Below are 24,368 nucleotides of genomic sequence, written 5' to 3'. Positions count from 1 at the left end.
ACAAAGTCTTTCTTCTTCCTTTAGGCCTTATTGTCCAGTCTCTTCATTGATTGAGGGTTCCTTGAACGTTGTTTATTTTCTTATGTTTTTTTGTTGCGCACGTAAACATCAGACATCAGACTGATTATTTGGGTTTACTGTTTCCATTCTCAGAACCACCCAAGATATTTCATTAAACTCTTGTAATTTGGATTACAGTGGTGAATATTGTCATACCTGTGTGGCTGATGCGGCCATTTTGAGTTGCCCATGTTTTGTTAGTGTCCCCATATCACTGTGGTTAATGGTGTATCTGGTGATCCCGTCTATGCCATTGTCTCTTGTCTCTGGCAATGCCCCTGACACGTTGGTCAGGAGGCTCTTGCCTGCTGGGGAACACATTGTCACGGGAACACGGGGGTCATCCCAGTGCTGCAGCTCATGTTGTCCTTTCCTGGGAGTCGTCGGTCGTTGTAGGTGTGCATGTTGATCACTGCATCCGTCTTCACCATGACTGGAGGCTGAGCCTTGTGTTTCACCCGTCTCTCGCAGGTGAACGACAGTCTGATCTCGTCCACCATGGCACTGCACAACGACCTCTGGGCAAAAAGGGAGGATGCGGAGAGGGGAGCAAGAAGGAGAAGAGGGGAAAGGGATGGGGGGTAAATGCCTTAGCTTTAAATTGTTCTGACAGCAGAGAGTGTCGACAGTCTAAAGAGCACAAAACGGATTAGAACATTCATGTTGCGTTAATGTTAGTGTGTGTGTGTGCACTTGCATCTGCAATGGCTGTCAGCAATGTCAGACTGCACCACCACATGTAGCCTGCATACGGTTTATTACTGCTGCTGTGTCAGAAAGACTGAACTAGTACGGTGCACAGGCATGCATGCAACTACTCACTTAGCATGACTCAAATTAGTGATTTTCAACAGTAAAGGGTTCATGCAATTCCGACATGTCCAATGACTAATAATGGATTAATTCTCTATGCTCCAATTTGCAATTATGCCTGTTAAAATAAGTAAATGTTGTGGTGTATAGCCAAGTACTCCTGGGGATTAGCCAAAGGCATGCAAATCCTTTTATTACATGTTTGAACTAAAAGCCATGAATAGAGCACAGCTTTGGTTTAGAGGCTATGCGGAATAAGTATAATAAAATAGGTATGATTACCAACTTCTGTGCTAAAATCGGGCTGAAATAAACTAAAATGCTAGAGTCTAATTAAATTACCTTCAGATTAATCTAAACCACAGAGCAAATCTCAAAATAAAACACACTTCATTGGGACACATACCTGCTCACGTTCCGCAGTCTTCCTCAGCTTGTAGATGAATTCAGCAATTGCCACAAAAACAGACAGCACTAGGCCAGATGCCAGCACAATGAATATACCACCCAGGTTCTGGATACCCATGGGGCCTGTCTCACGACGCTCTCCATCCAAGCAGCTGCTTCCACTCCACCACTTCTCCTTCAGCATGTGTAGGCGCCCATCCTCCATGATGCTTAGGATTGCTATGGAGATTTTGTCCCTGTACGGGGAGCCTGGAAGCAACATAAGGCCTATTTTACTTTGGAAGAACTGCCAGCTGGACTCTGTAATGATAAGGTTCATAAACATGCTCTACCGTACAGGCTGACTGATAGCTAAAAGTTTTATGCTGCTGCATCTCAAAAGCAACCTCTCATCTTTCCAAAAACAATGCATGAAAAGGCCTTGATTTTTTTTTTTATTAAAAGACTACTCTTACCGAGGGGAGTGCCGATGCCGTAGCCTTTACTGTCGAGGAGCCCTCCCACCTGTGTCAGGTTACAGTTCCTCCTAACGATGTAATCGATACTGGTGGACTCTGTAATGAGGGCGAAGTCTGACTTCAGCACCCTCTGAATCCCATCCTCAATAGACTTCACCAGTGATGTTCTTGGCCTGCTGCTCATAAAGGCCCACATTTTCTCAAAAGTAGAAACTCGAGATTTCTGTAAGGAAAGAGGTGGTTTATTTAAAAAAAATGACTTCAAAACCTCATTTGAACAATGTCCCTTACTGCAGGGGAGGAAAGGTATTTGAAAAATACACATTGATTTTACAACATAAGAAAGGGTAGCACTTCAAACACAATAACTTGATAAAACTGGTACTACTGCTAGTCATTGGATCTGTCATAGTAAGCCTGAAGAAGGGCTGAATAACCTATGTGGTTTTTTAAAATCCTTAAGAAACACATAGCATTTGCTCATTTATAACATTTAAGAAAATGGTTTCAGCTAGTGACCGATAGATTTCAATGATTACTCCTACAGATCTCCATTGTCACAAGATTAGGAGACAGTAAATTGAAGCTTTGCACACATCTATTCTCATAAGTGCTACTGAAGCAGCAATAATAGAATGCCTTGCCATTAGTCTTGCATCAGGCTATGTGGTATTTCGTGCAATTTTCTCTGAGGTCACGTTTATGCCATGTCTAATCCTAGATAATTACTGTCTAAAGACTATAAGCCATTTCAAATTGTGAAAGACGCTATTATAAGAAGACCCTATTATTGCTAACTCCAGTTGATGCACAGTCCCAACTGTTTAAAACGAGAAACATTTTAATGTGATATTATAACTTAAAAGTGCCAATTTATAATTGGCAAAAGTTGCCGTTGACCATATAGGAGCTTAGCACTGTGGATGCTATTTTGTGTACTTTAAAAATGCATCTCTATAGGACCCATCTATCTGTGTAGAGTGCAAAATGGCACACAAACTTGCTTTTAGCCTATTAACATTAGGTGGTGGTAGATGTAGCAACTGAAAGCTATGTTCCTACAAGCAGTTGCTCAGCTGCATACCTGAATGTTCTTGATTAAAAATGGTGCAAAGGGTTTCTTGTCATGTGGTTGCAGCTACACACTGCAGATTATGTGTTGTTTCAACATAATGATAATACAACCTTCACTATCAGCTTTTATGGTATTAAGATCATCTCATTGAGCCTTGTAGGTGCAAGTGGTGGTGGGCTGTAGGGATATTGTAATATGAAAAAATGCAAGCTACGCTAATGATATAAAATACCATAGGGTGCTGCAGAAGGATCATGAGACTATGGTGCAGTTTGTTAGCAACTTTTAAATACCGTCATCAATGTATCAAAGCATTCTCTCTCTCTACCCGTACTGTCTCCTAGGTGGGTAACATATAGCCATTTTTTAAAAAGCTATTAACTAGAGCATGTTAATTAGCCTGTCTGAATGACGAAATTTTACCTCTAAAGCTGCAACTCACTTGGACTATATTGACGCACAAAACCACAGACAGTTCAGAAGTTCAGAACTCAATGCATCCAGTTGTGTGCATCTGCAAAGCCATTCTGTACTCCCTGGCCTCTCCAGTATTTATCATGCTTCTCTGCCTCATTGAGTTAACATCATTAAGCCTTTCTGTAAGGAGCAGAGGGCACTTTAGCCTTGGGTAATTAGACACCTGTGTCTCCTTCCATGTATGATGCGGTGATCACAACTATGATTTATCAAAGTGCTGAGAATTATCTGAAATAATATTCTTTCACAGAAGAAGATAATTTCACTTCCTTTGAAAAGATGCATTTATCATCAGGTGCTATTCCAAGATATCACTTTATATCACATTATGCACAATCAGGGCAGTAGCAGCGAGTATACACACCAGCAGTCTCAACAATGTATCCTGCAGTATTCACAAGCTCAGCTACAACCATCAGGATCATTTAAAAAAAAAAAGAAAAGCAGACGAATGCCACTGTTTTTTTGTTATCGAATGTTATATACTTATGGACTCTCTTCAGTAGAAATGTGCAGTGTTTTCATTTTCTTACTCTGAGAAACTATAACTCTGTTACATGTGTTATTCAGCACCGCAGCAGCAGTAGCTGAAGGAATGCTCAAAATAATAAAATAAAGTCAAAGGCCCCGCAGGCAAAGGCTGAAACTTCAGAATAAAAAAATCATCAGGAACACATCAAACAGTGTGGAGATGTGGAGAAGCTGAAGAATTTGCCTTTGCTGTGGGAATTAACATTTTTATTTCTATATATATATATATATATATATATATATATATATATATATATATATATATATATATATATATATATACGTTTTAATTTTACAACCATGTGTTAATACTGTACAGTGTGTGTTTGTACTTAGAGTGCTCTGGTTCTCACTAAAAAGAAGGGAGGAAGGGGTGAACTGCTTAATAGCTTTTTACAGTTTTGTGTGTACTTTACCTTGAAGAAAGTCATAGTTGCACCATCTTTGACAACACCATACTCAATCTTGGTCTGTTTGGCAATGTCATCTGCTGAATCCACAGGTGAATCCATTCTCTCCACAGTGAGAAATGCTGCTAAATTAGCTGTATAAGACGATATGATGATGAGTGTGAAGAACCACCAGATTCCGCCTATGATCCTCGTCGATAGAGCTTTGGGCATCAATTCAGAACCTGAGAATGAGGCAGAATAAAGCAGTTAACCAGATAAAATGCCAGTACTGTAAACAGATTAAAAGAATGAAGGAACATGATGGCTCGCATTTTTGTTAATTAGCCTGCAAATGTTTTTGGCAGTTCCACTGGTGTTGATCAAGGTACAGTCAGTGAGGAAACAGAAACTGAAGCCAGCTTGGCAGGTTAGCCAAGCTGTACGCTAAGAATTCATAAATGGCACATCCGACCAGTAAAACATTATTTTTCAGCTGATACGCAGTTAAATAACAGAATTGCAACTGCATCATGAAACTCAGCATACAGTAGTTCAGCAATATCCAATGGGTAATTCATACTCAACAGCCTTATTGTAATCAATACTTTTTCAGGTCATTTCATAGCTCAACTAGTCTCCACATAGTATACAATATAATAGTATTTTCTATACAAATTATCACAATGTGTGTAAAAACTGTAAAACATGAAAAAATCTAGATATGATACTTAAGTAGACTGACAGTCCACATACAGAGAATCATCCTTGACTTTGAGTGCTCCTCTGCTGAGCAATACAGTGTTTACAATGGCTCACTGACTGGTGTTAAAGTTACTTTATATCTCATCTCTGACAACCTTTAAAATACCCTTGTGCTTTGTGAACTCTGTTATTTTACTGAGAAGATTTATGAGGGCAATTCTGAAGAGTAACAAGCCCACAGGAGGGGGGCAGAGTGGTCAGCTCTTTAACCTCTTCTACCAAATTTGATTGGATTTGTCCTTTGTGGTTTGACAACGACTCTACATGGTTACAAACAAGGGAAGATTGTAGCATCCCTTAATTCACTCTGACTTCAGACAGGGAAGATCCAGATGCATTCTCTGGTTGCACTAAAAATGAAGTGAAGCAACGGGTAACTCAATTGAATCCCACACTATAAAGTGCTTGTTGTCAGCAGGGAACTGTATATGGCGCTGCATCAGAATACTCTAATAAATACAAAAAGCAGATCAGTCATACAGTGCCAGGGAAATAAAATACTGTCAATATACCAGTGCAGTTATTTGCAGAAAGACTCATCTCTTGTAAACCAAGGAAATCTAAATGTTCTTTCAGGGAAGACTATAAGCAAAACATTACATAGCTGACGCTGGCTGCTGCATCGTTGCACTCAGCACATAGCATTTGACATATAACATAGTATTTAAGTAAAACAATACTGTGTTTGTAATTTTGTGACCAGGCTCAGGAGGTTTCTGGCTATAAAACTCAGGAGATTAGAAGATATGATATAATTGCTGTATGCAGACTTTGTAAAAGTAGACACAGCACGGAAGCCAGGGACTGTGTGAATATTGTTACATTTCTAAACAAGCTTTGCTTTAACTGGGACAGATGAAATTTGTGGCTGAGAGTAAAAAGATTTTCAGAAATTATCTACAATGACAGACCAGAAACAGGGCAAAAGTGAGTGTGTCCACCTGGGACTTGGAGCTGATGAAGTCACATGACTGCTATCAGGTATTAGTGGGTCTTAGTGGATTCTTGTCCAGTGTGTAAAACACTTTAGGTCAGTGTAATGTTGTGAGGTAGTTCTCTATAATTCAATGGACATATATGTGAAATGATTGTAGTGCATTAATATGTGTTGCCTATGTTAACATTATTGATCTATAAACAATATGATGGCTTAGAAGCAGACAGCTTATCTCTTAGCAATATGATATATACTTTATTTGATCTGAAACTGTAAAAAATGCTCTGTTGCATTCTAACTACTGTGGGATTCTTGTGCAGTGCTATGATTTATAAATCAAGGTGGAGTTTGGAGGCTTTCTCTTTTCTGTTTGATGTTTCTCTATAATGCATAAATATTCTCAGTTAACCAGGGAACTGGCCAGTACTTTAAACATAATGTTAAATTGTATCAGTAGTAAATGATTAAATTGTATGCCAGTTGCAACAACAGGCCACTATAATAACGTTTACACTGTGTGTAAAGTGCTTGCTGCATGCTTTTCTTAAGATGGGATCATAAAGGAGTGTCTCTGATGCTGTTGTTCTCTTTTGAATAAATGAGCACACTGATTTGCATCTAATGATGCCTTTTGAATCTTCATCCTTAGGGAACAAAAAAAAAGGAGCTTTCTTCTGTGAAATCAGTTGTGCATTGTACTAAATACGATGCCCTGGATTTCTGGAGTCTTCCTCCCCACAAGCAATGCCTCACCTCAGTATTAGAGACCCAGGCTTTCCCATGAGAATGATTATCTACACTTAGCTTTCACTGGTGTGTGGTTATCACACAAAGACACTCTTTTACAGCTTGAGGCTTTTACTTGTTGTTAATTGCTTTAAGATGCATACATTTGTAAAAGGGAAATTATGAGTCCACTGCAAATAAGTCTTGGTATGACAAAGTCATAACCTCAGTTTAGTTTATGCATTAAAAAACCAAAACATAATAAAGGATGCAATATTTTAGTGGATTCTGGTGATGGTGTATTAAAGATGCTGAAGCCGAAATTTGTTTTAATTCAAACCAAACTTTCAGACTGAAAGAACAAGTCAACTCAAATCAAACATACTTTCAAAAATGACTTTTTATGGGGAAACCAATTTACGGGAAATGATCAGACATATGTTTGTTGTGAGCAAAAACCCTACTGAGACCCCCAGGAATGCATCTGAAGTACACAAAGTGTTTGCTTTTGCACCTCCTCATATTTTATGTTCTTTGTGTTGTCTATGACACCTCCCTCCCACAGACAAGCTGGTGGATTTTTTTTTTTTTTTTTTTTCATTTTTTTGGATCTCCTCAAACACGTCCATTTGCATTTTAAACATGTCAAGGAAATGGCTTCCGTCTCGGCTGCTGTCACTGTGTTTGGCAGACAAGCAAGGCATGTCTGCTTATGTGACACAGACAAAATACACCTCGCTGCAGATACCACCGTGCAGCATGTGTTACAAGGTGCTGTAGCAGCTACGGGTGTCATGGAAAAGCCAGAACCAGCCTGTCAGATACATTACTGTACATTCAATGTCGTGCTATTTTTGACAATTTCAAAATAATATAGAATCAGTTACACAAGAAATGTTTATATTCACAATACAGATGAATCTGCTAGAGAACACACAGAACACATACAAACACAATGTGATATCCCAGTGTGGAAAAACCTGTGAATAAAATCTGATTTGCAGCAAGCAGCTACTGTAAATAAGGAAAACACTGAAGCGCAGGCATTTACAGACAACACTGTATGAATTACAATGAAAAATTCTCCCCTGTTTAGTTTAATAATAAAGTCCCCTAACTAGCTCATTTTGTTTTGATTCGCTCTCTCCTCTCCGCTCCCTTCCAGCACACTGGTGCTACACTCCCTGCCTGCACCAGCAAATTGGCAGAGCTGCTCTGCAGTTTCACAAGAGTGCTGCCGAGTTTCTGTGCTTAATGAATTGCTGAATGTGTTTGCTATCCTTACGGGCAAAGATCCACTGCAGAGTCTCACTAAGCCTCCTTGATTTGTCCTGTTACACTGAGGTTAAACATTTTGTTACTTGGGTCTTTTTCTCCACAGGTGACTTCATTATGCTATTTGCTTATCTATCCCTGTAAGGGACGCCTGGCAGGTAAAATTGTATTTACATCCCGTTGGTTTTTCAGTGAAATTACATCGGCAGTACAAATCCTGACAGAACAAAAAAAAACACATGACACCTGGTTTCCAAATTATACAGGATCACAGTGAGATTAGTTGGTGGGAGTTACCTACTTGTTGGACAGTTGCTAGTGCGACATATGGATCCCTACACTGAGTCTGAGCAAATCACGCAGTGCTGAAAACGTCACACCATCCAAGTCTAACATGGTTGACAGCTGGCATTTGTCAGACATGTTCTTCAGCTTACCCTTTTCAGTCTCAACACACACACAGAAAGCTCTAGAGTAGGGCCAGCAACTGTGTAACGGGGAAATAAATGCAACAATGTTTTCCATCCTTACCCGCCAATCTCTGACAAGTGCCTGGCATCTATTCTACCCTTTTTAAACAGCAGGTAGGTGACAACAGCCTTCCTTTGTCATGTAAGGCAGAGCTCTGCAGTTGTTCTTGACAGGTAAATGTCTTATGAAACAGTCACGGAATGAAAATCATGGAGCTTGTCAGTTAACCTTTTAAGTACACGCGGCCCGAGGACGGGACGGTTCATGTTTTCACTGCAATATCTCCGTCTGGGCGCAGCCATTTTGTGCTCTTTGTTGACAACCTACACCTCGTTGGAAAGCCACTTCCCTACTCTATTGATTGACAGCTCGTTTGACCATACAAAAGGATCGAGGGCCTGTCCCTAGCCAAAAGAATCCAATGAGCGACTATATCGAGCGAAGCACCTCCCCCCACTCTTACGCTTGTATTTTCAGCCCATTATATTTGACGCTGAATCTGATGCAATGGACGTATAGCCAATAAGATTTCCGTCACGGGGATGTCCCACATGAAGGGGTTGTGGAAGGAGGGTGGGCTACAGGCCTAAGCGTAAACATGAACAATGGATGCCGGCTGTCCATGCGTAAATGCGTAATAGTGAGAGTGAGCGTATATCTCCATTCCAGTGGTATTTCCAGTGACCAGAGAGATGGCGAAACGCATGGAAAAGAAGAATTACACTGTTGAAGAAGTTATTGAAGAGTGTACGAGACGGGAAAGCGACTTTTCTGACGAGGATGTGTCGGATGCGCAAAGTTATGTGTCGTCTGTTGACTCGGTGGAGGAGGACATGTTCATTGAAGGAGAAGATATTGTCCATGACAAGTAAGTGTAACTTTTATACATGTTGCAGTTTTATAAATAGAATGTAGACGTTTCAAAGAATTAGTGAATACAGTGTTGTGTCCTTTGTTTTGTTTACCTGTGTGGGGGAGGTGTGCGCTTTTACTATTCCTCCAAAAGTAGTTGTGGAGGACTGATTTGTGAGGTGAACAATGAATACAGCTACAGTTGTTCTGTGAATGAATATCTGATATATACATACAACCATACATACATCTATAGTTATTTTGTTTTATATATATTTTGTGCATTTTTAGGCAAACACTGTGTTCTATTTCATTTACCTGTGTGGGTCCTTTGTTCTGTTTACCTGTGTGGGGGAGGTGTGTGCTTTTACTATTCCTCCAAAAGTAGTTGTGGAGGACTGATTTGTGAGGTGAACAATGAATACAGCTACAGTTGTTCTGTGAATGAATATCTGATATATACATACAACCATACATACATCTATAGTTATTTTGTTTTATATATATTTTTTGCATTTTAGGCAAACACTGTTCTATTTTGTTTACCTGTGTGGTGTGCACTTTTACTATTGATTTGTGAGGTGAACAATGAATGCAGATACAGTTGTTCTGTGAATGAAAACCTTATTTTTTGCATTTTAGGCAAACTGATTCAGATACAGAGTGGGAGCCAAGCACCAGAGCCAGAGCAGCCTCCTACTCCCAGTGTACAACATCACAAGCCAGTCTACATCTCTGGTGACAGTAAGACACCCATCAAGCTTTCTAGCTGTGCTTTGTAGCAGCCTGTGACTGTAACAGTGGCATACTGAGAACAACATGTGGCTGTGAAACCTGTGGAATTGTAAACATGTAAACAGTTTGCTGTAAGTAGTTTGGGTATTTGTTTAGATAAAGGTGTTGTTTTTGACCATATCTCTTGTTCTGAGTCTTTTCTTGTGATGCACAATTTCAGTTTCAGTAGAATAATGAGCATTCAATGTGTTTTTGCTTCACTAACATTATTTCAATCATACTAATAGTGAATCTGAATATGGAATGAGGTTCCTCTAAGTGGCACCTTTCATTAGAGCTCTCATTGATGTCTGTATGTTGAAGCATTCCAGAGTTATGCACTTTGGTGCCAAAGTGTCCATTTGGAGACTCCAAATGGCACTTTTTGGAGAGCGCCTGGGAATACCTACAGAAAAACCTGTCCCAAATGGTCATTTCTTGTCCAATTACTATCTACTTTTAACTGGGAATAGGTAAGACTTCAGCCTGTGTCACTATATTGTCATCTAATCAACATCACCATGCTCCAGTTGTCAAGCAGCCTTTTTTTACAAAAAAAATTTAGGCGAGCTACAAAATCTTTTTATTTCTCTGTGTTTAGACTTCTCTCACTGTTAACCATTTGCAATTGCAGTAAATCACACAGCTAAAATAAAAATTTCAGAGTGTTACCTTCACAATGAGACCAAGCTTTTGCACATACTCCTAAGGGGTCACAAACAGCTTGTAGTTTAATTTGGGTATGCCTTTGACAGGCGTTTCATCAACTATTGAGGGTGGTGTTAAAGGGTTAAAGAGGCAGAAAGTGGGAGCTAGCGGTGAAGAGGAAAGGCGGTGATGGTATTGTTTTTGACAGGAAATGGGGGTGTATGCGATGCCATACCTTGTTGCATTAAAGAACCGACTCCGAACCAGAAGCTGTTGAGGAGGGTGAAGTTGTTCTCCACCACATCTGATCCGGGGTTACAGGGATGGGCGTCGTACCACTCATACGGGCTAAACCTATGATCAAGAGGAAGTTGGAAGGCATATTTTAAATCTGTGCAGATTATGAGATCTGGAAAAAAAAGTAAGAATGATACTTTCCTTATCCTTCCTGAACAGTTTTTCTTCTATGGATGATTTCAAAAAGTCATACAGTACACTTCAGCTATTCTAAGATGTTTGTTTGTTTGTTTGGAATAATAACGCTACTGATGGTGATGACGCAATCGGACAGAAGCTCTGCAAGCACCATTAATGGTCTCTTAGGCCACTTGTAGCAGCAGAACAAGCTGCAGTAAACAGAATAATACCTTGTAAAGTGTTTACATGTTAGCAAATAGTTGTCTATTTACATATATTGAGTTAGTCTCAATATGTGTGTGCAACTCCTTTTATCGTACACACTTCCCTAGCCAGAGCCTGACTAGGGAATTGCATTACAGCCGTCCTACATAAAAAAAATCTCTTTTAAAGTACATGCACATAGTTATTTTTCTTAGGAAAATGTAGCTAAAGTATTAAAGTACTGTCCCTTTGTCTGATGTTTATTAATATATATTTATTTATATTAGTGAAACACAAGTGTGTGAGCAGGATGTTACTATTATAGCTGCTGGAGGTGTAGCACGTCTGCACTACTTGATATACAGGGACAGCAGATAACTGCAGGCTGATAATCAATGGAAGAGAGAAGCAGGGAAGAAACATTTTTTGGACATTCTCTAATCTTTGATTTTTTGTGAGATGTAGGATAATTTGAACTTTTATTGAAAGGAAACCATGTGAGAGTCTATGGAAGGAAACCTACGCATGCATGCATGAGACAGTGACTCAATTCACACTGCTCCTTAAAAGATATCAGAAAACATAGGCTACTGTAAGCTTTGCCACAACCCCATCATTTATATGTTGTAGCTGTATAAGAGTAAAAACTCGTTTTATCAAATGTCACATCAGGACATTGTTAAATCGCCCGCTGCTGGTTAAAGCCTCACCTTTGGAAATCCCTTTGACTTTTTTTCAACATGCTTTGTACATAAAGGTGACAAATGAGGCAGAGAAATATACATTTTCTGAGGGTATTAAATGTCATGTTTAAGAACTCGAGGAATAAAGCCTCCGCTTAAAGTCATATTAAACCATAAAACATCCATCCTTCAATATCTCTGCCATTTTATCTGACATCTGCTGAAGGTGGCAGAAGGCAAATCCTGAGATATAACATGCTAAATGTCACCGCTTTTTCCTTTTAAAATGTATTTATTCAATGTAAAAATGATTTCCCTCTTTTTTTTCACATAGAATTTCAATATGGCAATAGCTGCTGCTATGATAAAATGTGCTAATGAGATAAAAAAAAACTAACTTAAGGGGAAAAACAAAAAAGATCTTTTTTGTAAAGGTCTATAGTGAAAATAATTAAGTAATATTGTAATTCGAATTGTTCAAAAGATTGATAGACTTTAATCTGATTACAAGGTGCAGCAATGTCTAACATTCTACTTCAATCAGACACTGAATGGGGCTGATGCTTCATCATGAAACAGTCAGTGAGCCTTTTCCAGTCATCATTCAAATGTTTCTTAACCAGACATCAGAACTGATGAACAACAAAAGGCACAGGCCTTCCTAAGTGTTGTATCTTGTGGATTAAAATGATGACTGTCAAATACACTCATTCCTGTATCGAGTCCTGTAAGACCCTCAACTTATCTGCCCTTAATAACAACTGCAGACATTAGCAAGGCCCTCGGCAGCTGTTGCACAAAAGCGCTACTTCATAGCATTTCAAAGAATTCAGTCTCATTTTATTTCACTATAACATTCAGTTAAAGGGCATGCCATCATATAATGTGTGATGGTGAAGAGGCACGGAAAACAGGAAAAAAACTTTACGCACACGAGCAGGACTTAAACAGGGCACAAATGAAGAAACGATGAAAGTCTCCGTTTCCATTATTTTGAGTGCAGTTTCTGCACAATGTAACAGTGCTGATTCAAACTGCTGCTTTCACTGCTAATTTCCAAAAAAGGTTGTGCTGTCAAGCAGAGACATAAGCTTGCTTCAGAGCGTGTGCTTACAGCCCACACATAGATCTGGGAACAGCTTGACATCCAAACATAACATAAAGTGGAAGCATCATGTTTGCTTTCACAAACAAAATACTAAATTTCTTTCTTACTCCAGCAACATATACACTACGCTCTGTACTGTTTACAGGAGTCCCAATGTTGGCAGACATTACTGTTTTTCACTTTCAAATTGAATTTGCCATTTGAAAATATGACACTAACAAACAGTGTTTGTACATGATTCAGAGCATGTGAACCAGTGTATATTTGTGTTAGTTGATTGGTTTGCATGCATGTGTAGAGGTCATGTAGAGGCATCTGAACTCTTTGGAGTGGGTTTTCTTTGTGAGAAAAAAAATCATTTCCCACTTAGCTTAGCACAAGTGCTCATCTTCATCAATACCCAACAGAAATCTTTGAACGGTCTATAGCTTAAGCTCTTTTTCCCCCAGCCATGTAAATCCTTTGTCTTCTGTCTTTTAACTATTTTATTTATCTACAGCTTTAAGAGCAATTTGCATCACGGCTATTATGTTGCAGGCGAGCTACGACACCTCTGTCTATTCTCTCATGTTCTCTGTTTAATACATGATGCCCTTTCCCTTTATCTAGGCCAGCCTCCAAAAAACATACAACAATTTAAAATGATTTTGTCCTCATGTGAACACCCTCCAGAATTTGTTTGGTCTCACAACAATGAACGAGGAGAGAAGAGTGCAGCTGTTTGCTCTCAAGCCTCAGAACTCCTTTCAGCGCCTGCATTACTAGAACTTCCTCAAGCACCACTTTGCATGAGAAGCAGCAGGAAACACAGACAATGACGCTAACAGGATATTCATCATATTCATAACATAATAAAAAAAACAAAAACTGCAAGTGAGATATTTTTCACCCAATCACAAACAGATAATCTCCATCTATTATAACTGTGACTGACTTATTACAGCCTGAATCTTCATTATTTATTTTAATATTTGTAGACTGGTGAATGATGAACTATAATAAATGTCTCTCTTTACCATCAGATGTGTATTTTTTTAGTAATGACAGAGAAGGTAATGTCTTGTACTTAGGTTAAGTTTCTTTTTAAAAGGTCGTTCCAGGCAGACACAGGAAGCCAGAAATTGCACACTGAAAAAGGACTTTGCAGCGCAACTGGAGTTTTTTTGCATTCCTCCTCCCACTGCTGGGCTGTAGAGAACCCATGCAGACATAACTGCCTTGATCACTCCCCAGCAGCTAACACAGTATGATAAACTGGCTCGTGTACTCGAACCCCAGCCTGTAATGATCAGAGTAAATTACTATGTCTACTGACAGACTTCATGAAGAAAATTCATGAAGGACAAATGGCATGGAACTTGTGCGCTTACCTTGCAATGACAAAAAGGACACAGCTAACACCCAGGTAGGCCAGGAGGATGTAGACCCAAATGTCAGGCGTCATGGGGTTCAGGAATGAGAAGAAGCCGTTGTTGGTGACATTGGGTTTGCGATACAAGATGCTGATGCCCATGCTCATGAAGGGCTTGGAGAAGTCAATAAACTTCTCACGCATATAGGTGATGGTAAGAGGAGCCACTGCCAAGTCTGCTCTCTGTAGAGGAGAAAGCAAACGAGCAAATAGTTATGTTCATGTATAATATTTAATATCACTGCTGACCATTTGTTCACATCTGTTGACAAAGGACTCATGAAGCTCAGAGGGTCTGCTAAATGTAGTTGTTTGTTGTTAAAGATAAAATGTATAAATGTGAGTCATTATTATTATTATCAAGAATGATTCAGTCAGAATATGCTGCAGCTGTCTCCTGTGGATTGTGGGATTTAGTCATGTTATAAGATATATGATACATAATGAAACAGAATGAGACATTAGTGGCTACAACAAGGGTTTTGTTTAGTATGTGAAGACACAGATTTGTATCTAGCTGTGACATTCTGTTCCAAAATGTTGATAAAAATGTGAAATGTTTCAGTTCCTCATTGATGCCTTTTGGAATAAATAGACATTCTTTCGATGCATCACTAGGGGCCCTATTTATAAAGCCATTATGTAGTGTCACTAGAATGAGATATGACACCTTATAGCATTACGCAATGCACATGGCTGAGCATGACGGGATAAGTTGCAGCCACCTATTATATGTGTATGACTGCATATTCAGAGGGTTACCATTTATATTGGCGGCCCCCACAGCTCCCCTGCACTGTGGCTGGACAGGAGGTTAATGAAACCAGCTGCTTGGTTCACGCTCGGATACCTCTACCCTCCTAGAAACGACACAACTCACAAAGGGAGGCTTTCTTTGCTCCCCCTATACGGAGCGCTAGGAGAGGAATGAGGCTACGACAGTTCAGCATGCAGATTTTTCACCAAGCTAAAATAGAAAGATGAGCTGAATGATGAATCCATGCTCCTCCTCCTTCATGTGAATGTATGTATTCTTTAGGACGTTCTACAGTTTTAAACTGTTTTACTTCTAATTCTCCTCTCAGAGGAAGAACCCACAGGCTATTCTCAACTAGAATGAAACATTCTCCTTGTCCTTTTCTCCATGATAACTAACACTTAGTAGTAAACAAAGGTCAGAGAGAAAGCATTTTGGCTTATGTGGCACTGTGGTTTATGTGCTCCTGTGGTCCACACCATGGTGTCTAAAATACACAGCGGCCTCTGAAGAGATGGAAAGATGGGAAAAGCAGTGCATCCTGCTGTGCATCTGCTGTCTCTCTTAAACTATTCAAATTTTGTACATCACATACGGCTCTCTCTGATCTCTGTTGCCAACTGCAGCTTTGAACCAACCTGCCACTCAGCCGTAAGATCAACCAGCATGCGATTGCAGAGATCCCTATGGTGGGCTAATATACATGCCGCATGTCCTTGTTCTGCTTTCTGCCTAGGCACACAAACTGGGCACAAGCAAGATAACCTGATAGCACCCTGCTATGTGCCACATGGCTCGGTGTTATCTGGGTTTGCAGATGGTGGGCTTAGTGGTGTTCTCCCTCCGGACTTTCTCACCTGACAACAGCCGCGAGGATTCACAAAGTTACAACACAATACGACAATTCTTCATTCGGCATACTAGAATTGTCTGAGCTTTTTGTTTTTAAATCAGCTCCAGTGTTACATATGCAGCGATTAAATGCAGGGTTGGGTTTCTAAACAGCATTCAAATGTGGCACCACAGTATACACTGTAGCTTATTCTGCATTAGGATTTTTAGGCAGTCATGTTATATTCTTATATTACTTCTAGGAGATAAAAGTGCATATTAAGCTTCAGCAAAATGGGTTGTAATTGCAGAAACACACTTTGCTAAACAATGCAACAGATACAGCAGTGAACAGACAGCAATTTCTGCTACAGGGATGCTGAGGGAGGATGATAACTCTAATGGGTAGATGCATGTGCATTTACAAAACCCCTGCTGTGAAATAAAGGCAGAGTGTGACAATAATGTGCAATAACAACACACTAATATATATGTGTGTGGATTCTCTTGGCCTATATATAAAAAAACATGCAAAGGACTAATTATAAAGCCCCACAGAACTCTGTGTCCTCCAACTGTCTATGTGATATACTCATGTGGTTTGGCAGGTGGGACTAATATGTTTTTGCTGTTGTAGCAGCTGAACTTGTGTCCTTACAGCTATGGGTCAGTCACCCACTACAAGGTCATCCTGCTGCCTCATATAAAAATCAAACTCACATTTGTCCATCCACCTGCAAACGTACTCTGTCTATAAGTAACAAATAAATTGGAGATACTTACAAAAATGCAAAATATGCTATTTTTGCTAACTAGAATAGTATATTATGAATGTTCTCCTTTGGACATAAATCAAGCAGCCTATTCGAACAGACAAAGAGGAAATGGGGTGGCTATTACCTTCCTGTGTATCTGTCGAAACCAAAGATTAATTGCCATGACAGAAACAAATGATGTGTTTAGAACGCTATTAACATTTGCATCACAGCATGATTAAAGTGATCATCTATTGTGACTAAATCAAGTTTAACAAGGCCTGTTGCATCATTTAGCACCTTCCAAACAATGCCCTTTGGCATAGCAGCGAGCTTTGTGACTACACTGAGAAAAATAAAGCCCTGCGTGCTGCACAATGCTAAATCGTCGCACTTGGCAACATTGCAGTTTCTCATTCAGAAGCTTCACTGGCATGGGGAGTAAATCCCACTCTGCTATCATATTCACATCAAAACATATATCAACTCAAAGGCACAAATACTGTACAACTCAGATGAACTGGCTACTATTTCTGTCACTTCTCTGTGAGATGAATCATGTCTTGAAAATTAATTTCATAATTCTTGGTTTTCTTGAAGAAGAGATTTGCATGATTTGGTGCAATTCTGTATTTCAGTGATGATTTAGGGGTACAGTATATGAGCATACAGTTTGAATGTGTTCAGGTCCATTTTATCAGCCAACAACCAGCTACTTTCCTCTTCTTCCACCATTAAACCTTTTATAAATCTCTAAGTTTTTTTAGATAAAGCCAAGTTCCCCTGCAAACGGTTACATTGCTTATCTGTCTGTCTAACAGAGGGGAACAATTTAAGAGGTAACACCCTTAATGTTGCCGTTTCTATTTCCTTGTGTAATCTGTACACAATGCTCCACACAATGTGTATAACACTATTTGCTTACAGTGAGTTATCATTCTCTTTTAAGTCAAGAAGACCTAGGACCGCAGTGTGTGGTTTTATCCATGCTAGCCTCTTATATCATCTCAGGGTCAGATCTCTTGAGTCTGCCTTAAAGTTAATGTTTCAGGTCTGCTGAATCACCATCATCTTATCCATACCAGCAGAGTAAAGAAAGCACTAGACCACAAAATAGCACAGACTAAAAATCCACAAAGAGTCGTCTTGCCTCCTTGGTCGTGTGATAAGAGGCCGTAAAAGCAATAACTAGCAGTATAGATTATAATCTCTCTGCTTCCATTTACTAAAGCTATATATATATATATATATATATATATATATATATATATATATATAGCTATATATACGTCATGATCTATTGCATATGTGTGTGTGATCAACAGCTTATGTTCAGATTTAAGGTCAGTCTCAATCACCAGATGCTACATCTTTACAAAACATCTGTAAACCTTATGGCGCAAACAACAGAACAACACTCATTTTTTTCTATTTGGCTGCAGGCTAATGAAGAGTCTCTCTGTAGCCACCTGCATCTCCTCCCTTTTAAACCAAAGACTAATACAAATAGCATATGTACAGTTTAAAGAATGTGTCTTGCGTTGCGTTGCACCAGCGTTCTGGTAATCCATTTGTTCCCCTAAAGGTTATTGTTATCAACATGGATCTTGCAAAAAGCTTGGGTGGAGAAATAAAGTGCTGCTGTGGGAGCCCACCTTTTTCAACCCTTTCAGCACCAAGCCATTGACTCCTGCTATACAATTCCCTGCACTAAATGCCACTTAAGCTATTACAAGTTTTCAGCTGAGTACAGTGCTGACCTGATGGGGCTGAGGACAAAGAGAGAGCACTGACAGGGACACTTATGAAATGCCAGCAGAGAATTGCCACCATCACTTCAATGTAAGGCTGTTTCATGGCCGACGAGGCTTTGAGTTTGACACAGACAGCTGCATTTCCACACAATCTCCTGGAAAAGACTGCGCATCCCCCTGAATCCTTACAATATATGCAGTATTTTATCCTCATCTTACATCTTGGGAAGTGGTTTGTCTCGCTGAATGGCATCAACACACTTGTAACTTTTAGGCAACCTTGACATAATTGTGCCATAAATGTAAGTGACAGCTTTGCAGGCTCTTTCTGACTTGTACTCAATCATAACTGTATCACTGTCCTCGTGGAGGACATAACCCCAGTTCAATGGCATGTTTTTGCAAGTCTGCGTGACAATGCAAAACTACGTAATTGTAGTGGTACAGTATGTATTTTAACTAGTTTGCTAATAAATAATAAAAATAAAGAATTTTCTTGCTGTGAGGTACAAGAAGATACAGTAGTAGGTTTTATTTTTAGCTTTGCTTAGCATAAAGCATGGAAAGGTTGCATGGCAACTGCATCCAGCTGTGCACTTTTGATGTTTTGGTAGATGTGTTTTGTTAAGCTAGCCATGCCCAGTCCTTATACTACATTTATGCTAAGCTAACTAACATTTGGCAGACAGTACTGAGAGAAAATAAGACAATATGAAATAAAACTTACATGTTCAATAAGTTCCCTGATCATGCCGCTCCACTGACCCTTGTCGTCCTGGGAGCCATATTTCCCATCAGGCACCAGCCGTATCTCATAGGTGAAGCCCAGGATGTTAGCCAGCTCTTTTAGCAAGTCGATGCAGAACCCTTCGAAACGGTCGTTCCCGACCAGCGCCTTGTCAGACTTCTTAAGCATGACATATGGCTCCTCCTGCACAGACCCAAAAGATAGAATGAAAAGCAATGTTGAGGTCAGCTTTTTCAATTTGTTTCAGCACATGCACTTAATTGAAGCAAAGTGATCTGAGCTGACGAGTCGCTGTTGCATTTAACAAGCAGTGACAGCAGATTCAAGTTCAGTGTGCAGATACAGGGAGTGTTAAAATATGAAAGAAGGCTGACTGATTAACAAGACTCTGAGACAGTAATGTAAGTAAACATTTTATTTTTGCAAAGCTCTCTCTGGTGTGTCCTGTAGTGGTGGCAATGCACACAGAATGAATGCTATTAATGTGCCTTCAGTGTTGAGATAACTAATGCTTCTTTCTCCCACACACTGCTGTGCATTGACCTATATAGCTCATGCACAGGTCGGTTCATTTTATGGTCAGGTAGCTGACACCCTTTACTGGCCTGTAATATCCTGCCTGGCTGCTCATAATTTGGCCTGCATAAAAGCTTGATTAGGAGCAGAATGCAGCAGTGAAATGGAACATGCCCATGACGTTCCCTTCATCAATTGTCACCAGCCTCCAAGGGAGAGCAACTGAGCTGATGCCTGCAGTGACAATGACTAACACCGAGTTGCTCATAAATGATTTCCTTTATTTAGTGCCTGTTACCATTTCCCTGCCAGATAGACGTTCGTATCCCACTGTGTATTTGAAAACATATCGGTCCATTTATGCAAAAGCTGTTATACAATTTATTGCCTCCAATAGCCAGATGTATAATTTACAAACTGAGCTCACAAGCAGAGTAATTGATTCTCTAGTGAAGGTGACCCTTGCTTTGTTTTTTTTTTTCATTTTTTTCTTTTTAATGTAGCTTGTGAGGTACAAAGTGCGGTCAAAAAGGAGAAAATAGGCAGTCATGGCACTCTTTATTCCCACAGGAAATTATTTTGTTATGAGGGGAAGGCAGAGGTGATGAAGGTGTAAATGCGGGTAACAAAAACACATTATAACACACTGCTGGTGTGTGGACACACAGTAGTTACACCGTTAGTTGAGGCTATGTGAATTAAAAAGAGACAACCCATTGTTACTAAATACAGAAAACAAAATGCAGTAAATAATAAACATGTTTGTTTGCTATCAAAATATAAAGACACCTAGGCATTACAATCAGAACAGCCCTTTGAATAAATAATAAGATATGAATACTTGATGACGATCCATTTAGAGAGTAAGTGCTTAGCCACAAACTTTGCTCAAGTTGTCCAATTAACTTGATCAAAAAGTTTGCATGTTAAGGGAGAAAGTCATTACCATCTGTTTCTAGCCTTCCAATTCTTGCTATTCCCCAAGGTTTGGACTCAAATCAAAGTGTTTATACCAGTTCTACCCTCACAATCGCAGCATGGGCGTGCATAACGGAAGGAGGAGGAAGGTGGGCCTGCGCAGAGACATTACAGGCAATGGAGTGCAAACAATTAATGTAAGGGGGGGAAAACACATTAAGTGCCTTAATCTCTTCTGCAAAGTTATCACTATAAAGCTGTCAGACGTCTTGTTCATGCATCACTGGAATCAGTTTGATGCAATGTCATTACAGTAAGAAGGGAGACTGATATTAAAGTTGAGGCTCCACAGTACTGTATAATAGTCAGTTTTATGATCTCAAACTAATGATTCACAAAGAAACAGCAAATGACAGAATATAAAAAAAATGAAAAAGTGAAACTGAGAAAAACAATTTTACATAACACCACTCCACATGCTATGAAATGAATAGCCACTACTTCCTTGTACAGTAGTTCAACATTACACCACTTAAATCCTTGTTCCATTTCTCTTCTTTCACAGAGAATTAACAGAGATGGCAGCAGATAGGCATTAATTATGTCCCACCTTGCCCTTGCTTGTCATAATTATAGCTATGTAGTCCAATATAGGCAATAATAATAGTGTTTATCGTGGAAGCTTGTATAGCTGTCTTCAAAGGGCTGTACAGACAGGAACATCTGTGCCAACACCTCCCCGATAGCTCCACAAAGACCCCAGCAGCCAGTGACAGTGTTAAGTATATACAACCGAGGATCTTCAAATGAATGTAATGTGGATCTGTGGGAGGGATCACCTACTTCTTTTTTTCTGACAGAGTAATTAATGCAGTGTCTGGATTAGTATCTTATTGACTTCAGTTTTCTCAGAGCTGTGGTCTGCTGTGTGGATACATTTAAATACATGGTATGGTTTGTTCAAAGATTGCAATGGACATCAAACAAGAAGTAAATATAAAACCTTACACTATATCAAAGCTTGGATTTTAGTCTATACTTTGTGAGCAAACTGAGGAGACATGAAGGACATCCTTTACACCCGGCTACACAGCTGACCTACCAGGATGGTGGTGATGACGAGGGAGCGGTTAGCCAGGGAATCGGTGATGTTCATCCCTTTTCGCTTCGGCACTTCTGTGATGTTAAGACCTCCGGACGCACTCCACTTCCCCACCTGTGGAAGATGAAAAGTGTGTAGCTAAGTGTTCTGTGTCTGTTGGCGTGTCTATGACCCCAGTAGACTCCTCTTCTTTCCCACCGCCCACCCCACGAATCATCTCATACGTGAGTGCCAGGTTGAACACATATCCAGCAGCATTAGATGATTGGCTGAGTCACCTTTTATCCACAGGCTGAGGGGTAGTGGAGTGTGTGTCTTTAAAGACATTGAGCATGCTGGGCAAAGAAAGTGGAATTATTTGAACTTATTATTAAAAACATAGGCTACAGTTAGATCTATCAGTTGATGTGTGTTTAAATGTACTGGGAAAATAAGGTTAAGCAATGAGTCTGAGACAATATTATTAAAAATGGCAAAAAAAACAGAAGAAAAAGCCTACAGTTAATTTAAATGAGGATGCAGCATGGGGTTGCTGCTGAATCGCATTGTGAAAGTAATTTTGCTCTGCAGTCTCAGTAAGATAAGCCAAGAGATTTGAACAAATAAAGGAGTTATACATGCAAGAAGCCCTCGGGCAGAAATCTTTCCATATTGTAGAGACACACTCTGGAACATATCATTAGCACAAATAGTCCTGTGGCTGTCGGTAACAATCTCTGTTTGCAAGTCGAGCCCCTAACCAAATCCTCCTCCCACCCTTCCCACTTTCTCTATTACTACAGACACAGCTTTTAATATTCACTTGGGTTTGTGCTTGAGGTGTATCCATTTAAAGACATACAACCCCCCTTTCACACACACACACACACACAAAGCATGAAAAACGTCTGTTAATGTCCTCCCTGCCTAATCCAGAGAGAGGCATATGCTCTAATTTGAAAAGCACATTAGTTACAGCTTGTCACACAACCAAAGAGGACTCCAGGAGAGAGATTTAAAAATATCTGAATGCTTTCCGCTTTGCAAAATTCTTTTTTAATTGTACCCAATTACAATTAGCTCAATTCATTAAACATAATTAGCAAAAGACTTGATTCAAAAGTTATTTACTCATGCAGCCTCACGGAGAGCATTACATTTGCTTCACCCTCCCGAACATGCCAGCATTGAGTGAAAGCAGCACTCCGAAAAACCTGTTCATAATTCTAGCAGCAGCTCAAACTTGGGCTAATATTCAATTACAATGGATTAGTTGTGGGGGGAAAAAAAGTCCACATCTTAACAGGCTCAAACAGTTAAAGCCGATTCCACGGATATACAAGAGAAAAAAAATCAGCAGCACACTGCTGCTAGGATTTGTCAGAGGCACAATGAGAAGGCACTAATATGGCATCAAATACTTTTCACGAGATGAATGTGCCTCAACTTAATTGACCACATGCAGGACAAGATGCCAGCGAAAGGGAGGAGAGGAATCGTTTCCGAGCTGCAGCGTTACAAGCTCTGTTCTTGAACTGAAGGGTTACAAGCTGAAAAGCCCCGGCTATTATATAGTCTTGAGCCTTTAGGGAGTACTTGAGTAAGTCATAATGGGACTTATCCCTATTTGATGTATTCATAATGTATGAAAGCCCTTTAGTAGAGAAATGTTGTAATAGTCTATAGGCCCTCCAGTAAAAATCAAATAAGTTCAACATTACAAACCTTTTAGTTTGTTTTGTTTTTTTCCCTTTTTTGTGTGAAACATGTTTATACAGCTCATTACCACCAAACAGCATTTTGGGCATCACCTCAAATTATCATTAGGAAAGGCTGCAATTAACACCCTAATGTGTACCCTAATCCAATTTGCTTTATGATCCACTAACTTATGCTTATGTTGATACAGCCAATTTGCTTCCTTGTTAGGAGGTAAATGATACTGTCAAATCTGCATGATCTGTTCCACATCGAGAAGAAAATCTGAAGCATATTTTTGAAATTAGTAATCCATTACATTGTTTTTATGAGAGTAGGAGTTGCATATTTTTGTACACAGCATGTGATGAGACATTAATGCTGTGCTTTTACTCCATATCAAACCAATGTTACCTTTTCAAGCCCATCCTCCTTGAGGCTTATGATGTCCAGGTCGAAGTCCGTCCGTAGTCCAGTTGTCTTGTTGAAGGACAGTCTTCCAGTCAAACCATCCCAATGTGACTGAAAGATAACATATCTACATATTTATGTCTACATTTTGTTAAGGGAAAAAAAAAACTATAAAAACCTTTTAAGTCTGTAAACCAAACCTAATATGTTGGAAACAGTACAAAATACAAAACTACGTAAGAAATGTAAAAATCCTGTCAACAGAACGCACATTATCTTTCACTAAAAGCAAATTCACACCCCCGCACGCACGGACCAAAAGTACAAACACAACCCGTGCAGGCTGCATTTCCTTTTTTTAATTACATTTTACATCTCAACGCCTCCAACGCGTTCTCCCTCCAGACTACGGAGTTA

General features: G+C 39.6%; 1 protein-coding gene across 1 annotated transcript in view; it reads right to left on the bottom strand.

The window, feature by feature from the left end:
- Positions 1-252: 252 nt before the first annotated feature.
- grik3 (glutamate ionotropic receptor kainate type subunit 3) overlaps positions 253-24,368 on the bottom strand; it is a 73,939-nt gene continuing 49,823 nt past the window's right edge. Inside the window, exons 8-16 of the mRNA XM_028424535.1 lie at positions 23,955-24,062; positions 21,864-21,977; positions 19,307-19,510; positions 14,442-14,665; positions 10,895-11,013; positions 4,239-4,456; positions 1,737-1,962; positions 1,280-1,530; positions 253-578 (exon numbers count right to left, since the gene is read on the bottom strand). Of these exons, the coding sequence (XP_028280336.1) occupies positions 384-578; positions 1,280-1,530; positions 1,737-1,962; positions 4,239-4,456; positions 10,895-11,013; positions 14,442-14,665; positions 19,307-19,510; positions 21,864-21,977; positions 23,955-24,062 (1,659 nt within the window). The 3' untranslated portion in view covers positions 253-383. The remainder of the gene's footprint in view (positions 579-1,279; positions 1,531-1,736; positions 1,963-4,238; positions 4,457-10,894; positions 11,014-14,441; positions 14,666-19,306; positions 19,511-21,863; positions 21,978-23,954; positions 24,063-24,368) is intronic.

Source organism: Parambassis ranga, chromosome 16 (genome assembly GCF_900634625.1).
Source record: "Parambassis ranga chromosome 16, fParRan2.1, whole genome shotgun sequence".
Classification (NCBI taxonomy): domain Eukaryota; kingdom Metazoa; phylum Chordata; class Actinopteri; family Ambassidae; genus Parambassis; species Parambassis ranga.
Note: the sequence above shows the minus strand (reverse complement) of the source record. Positions and strands in the feature narration are given on the sequence as shown.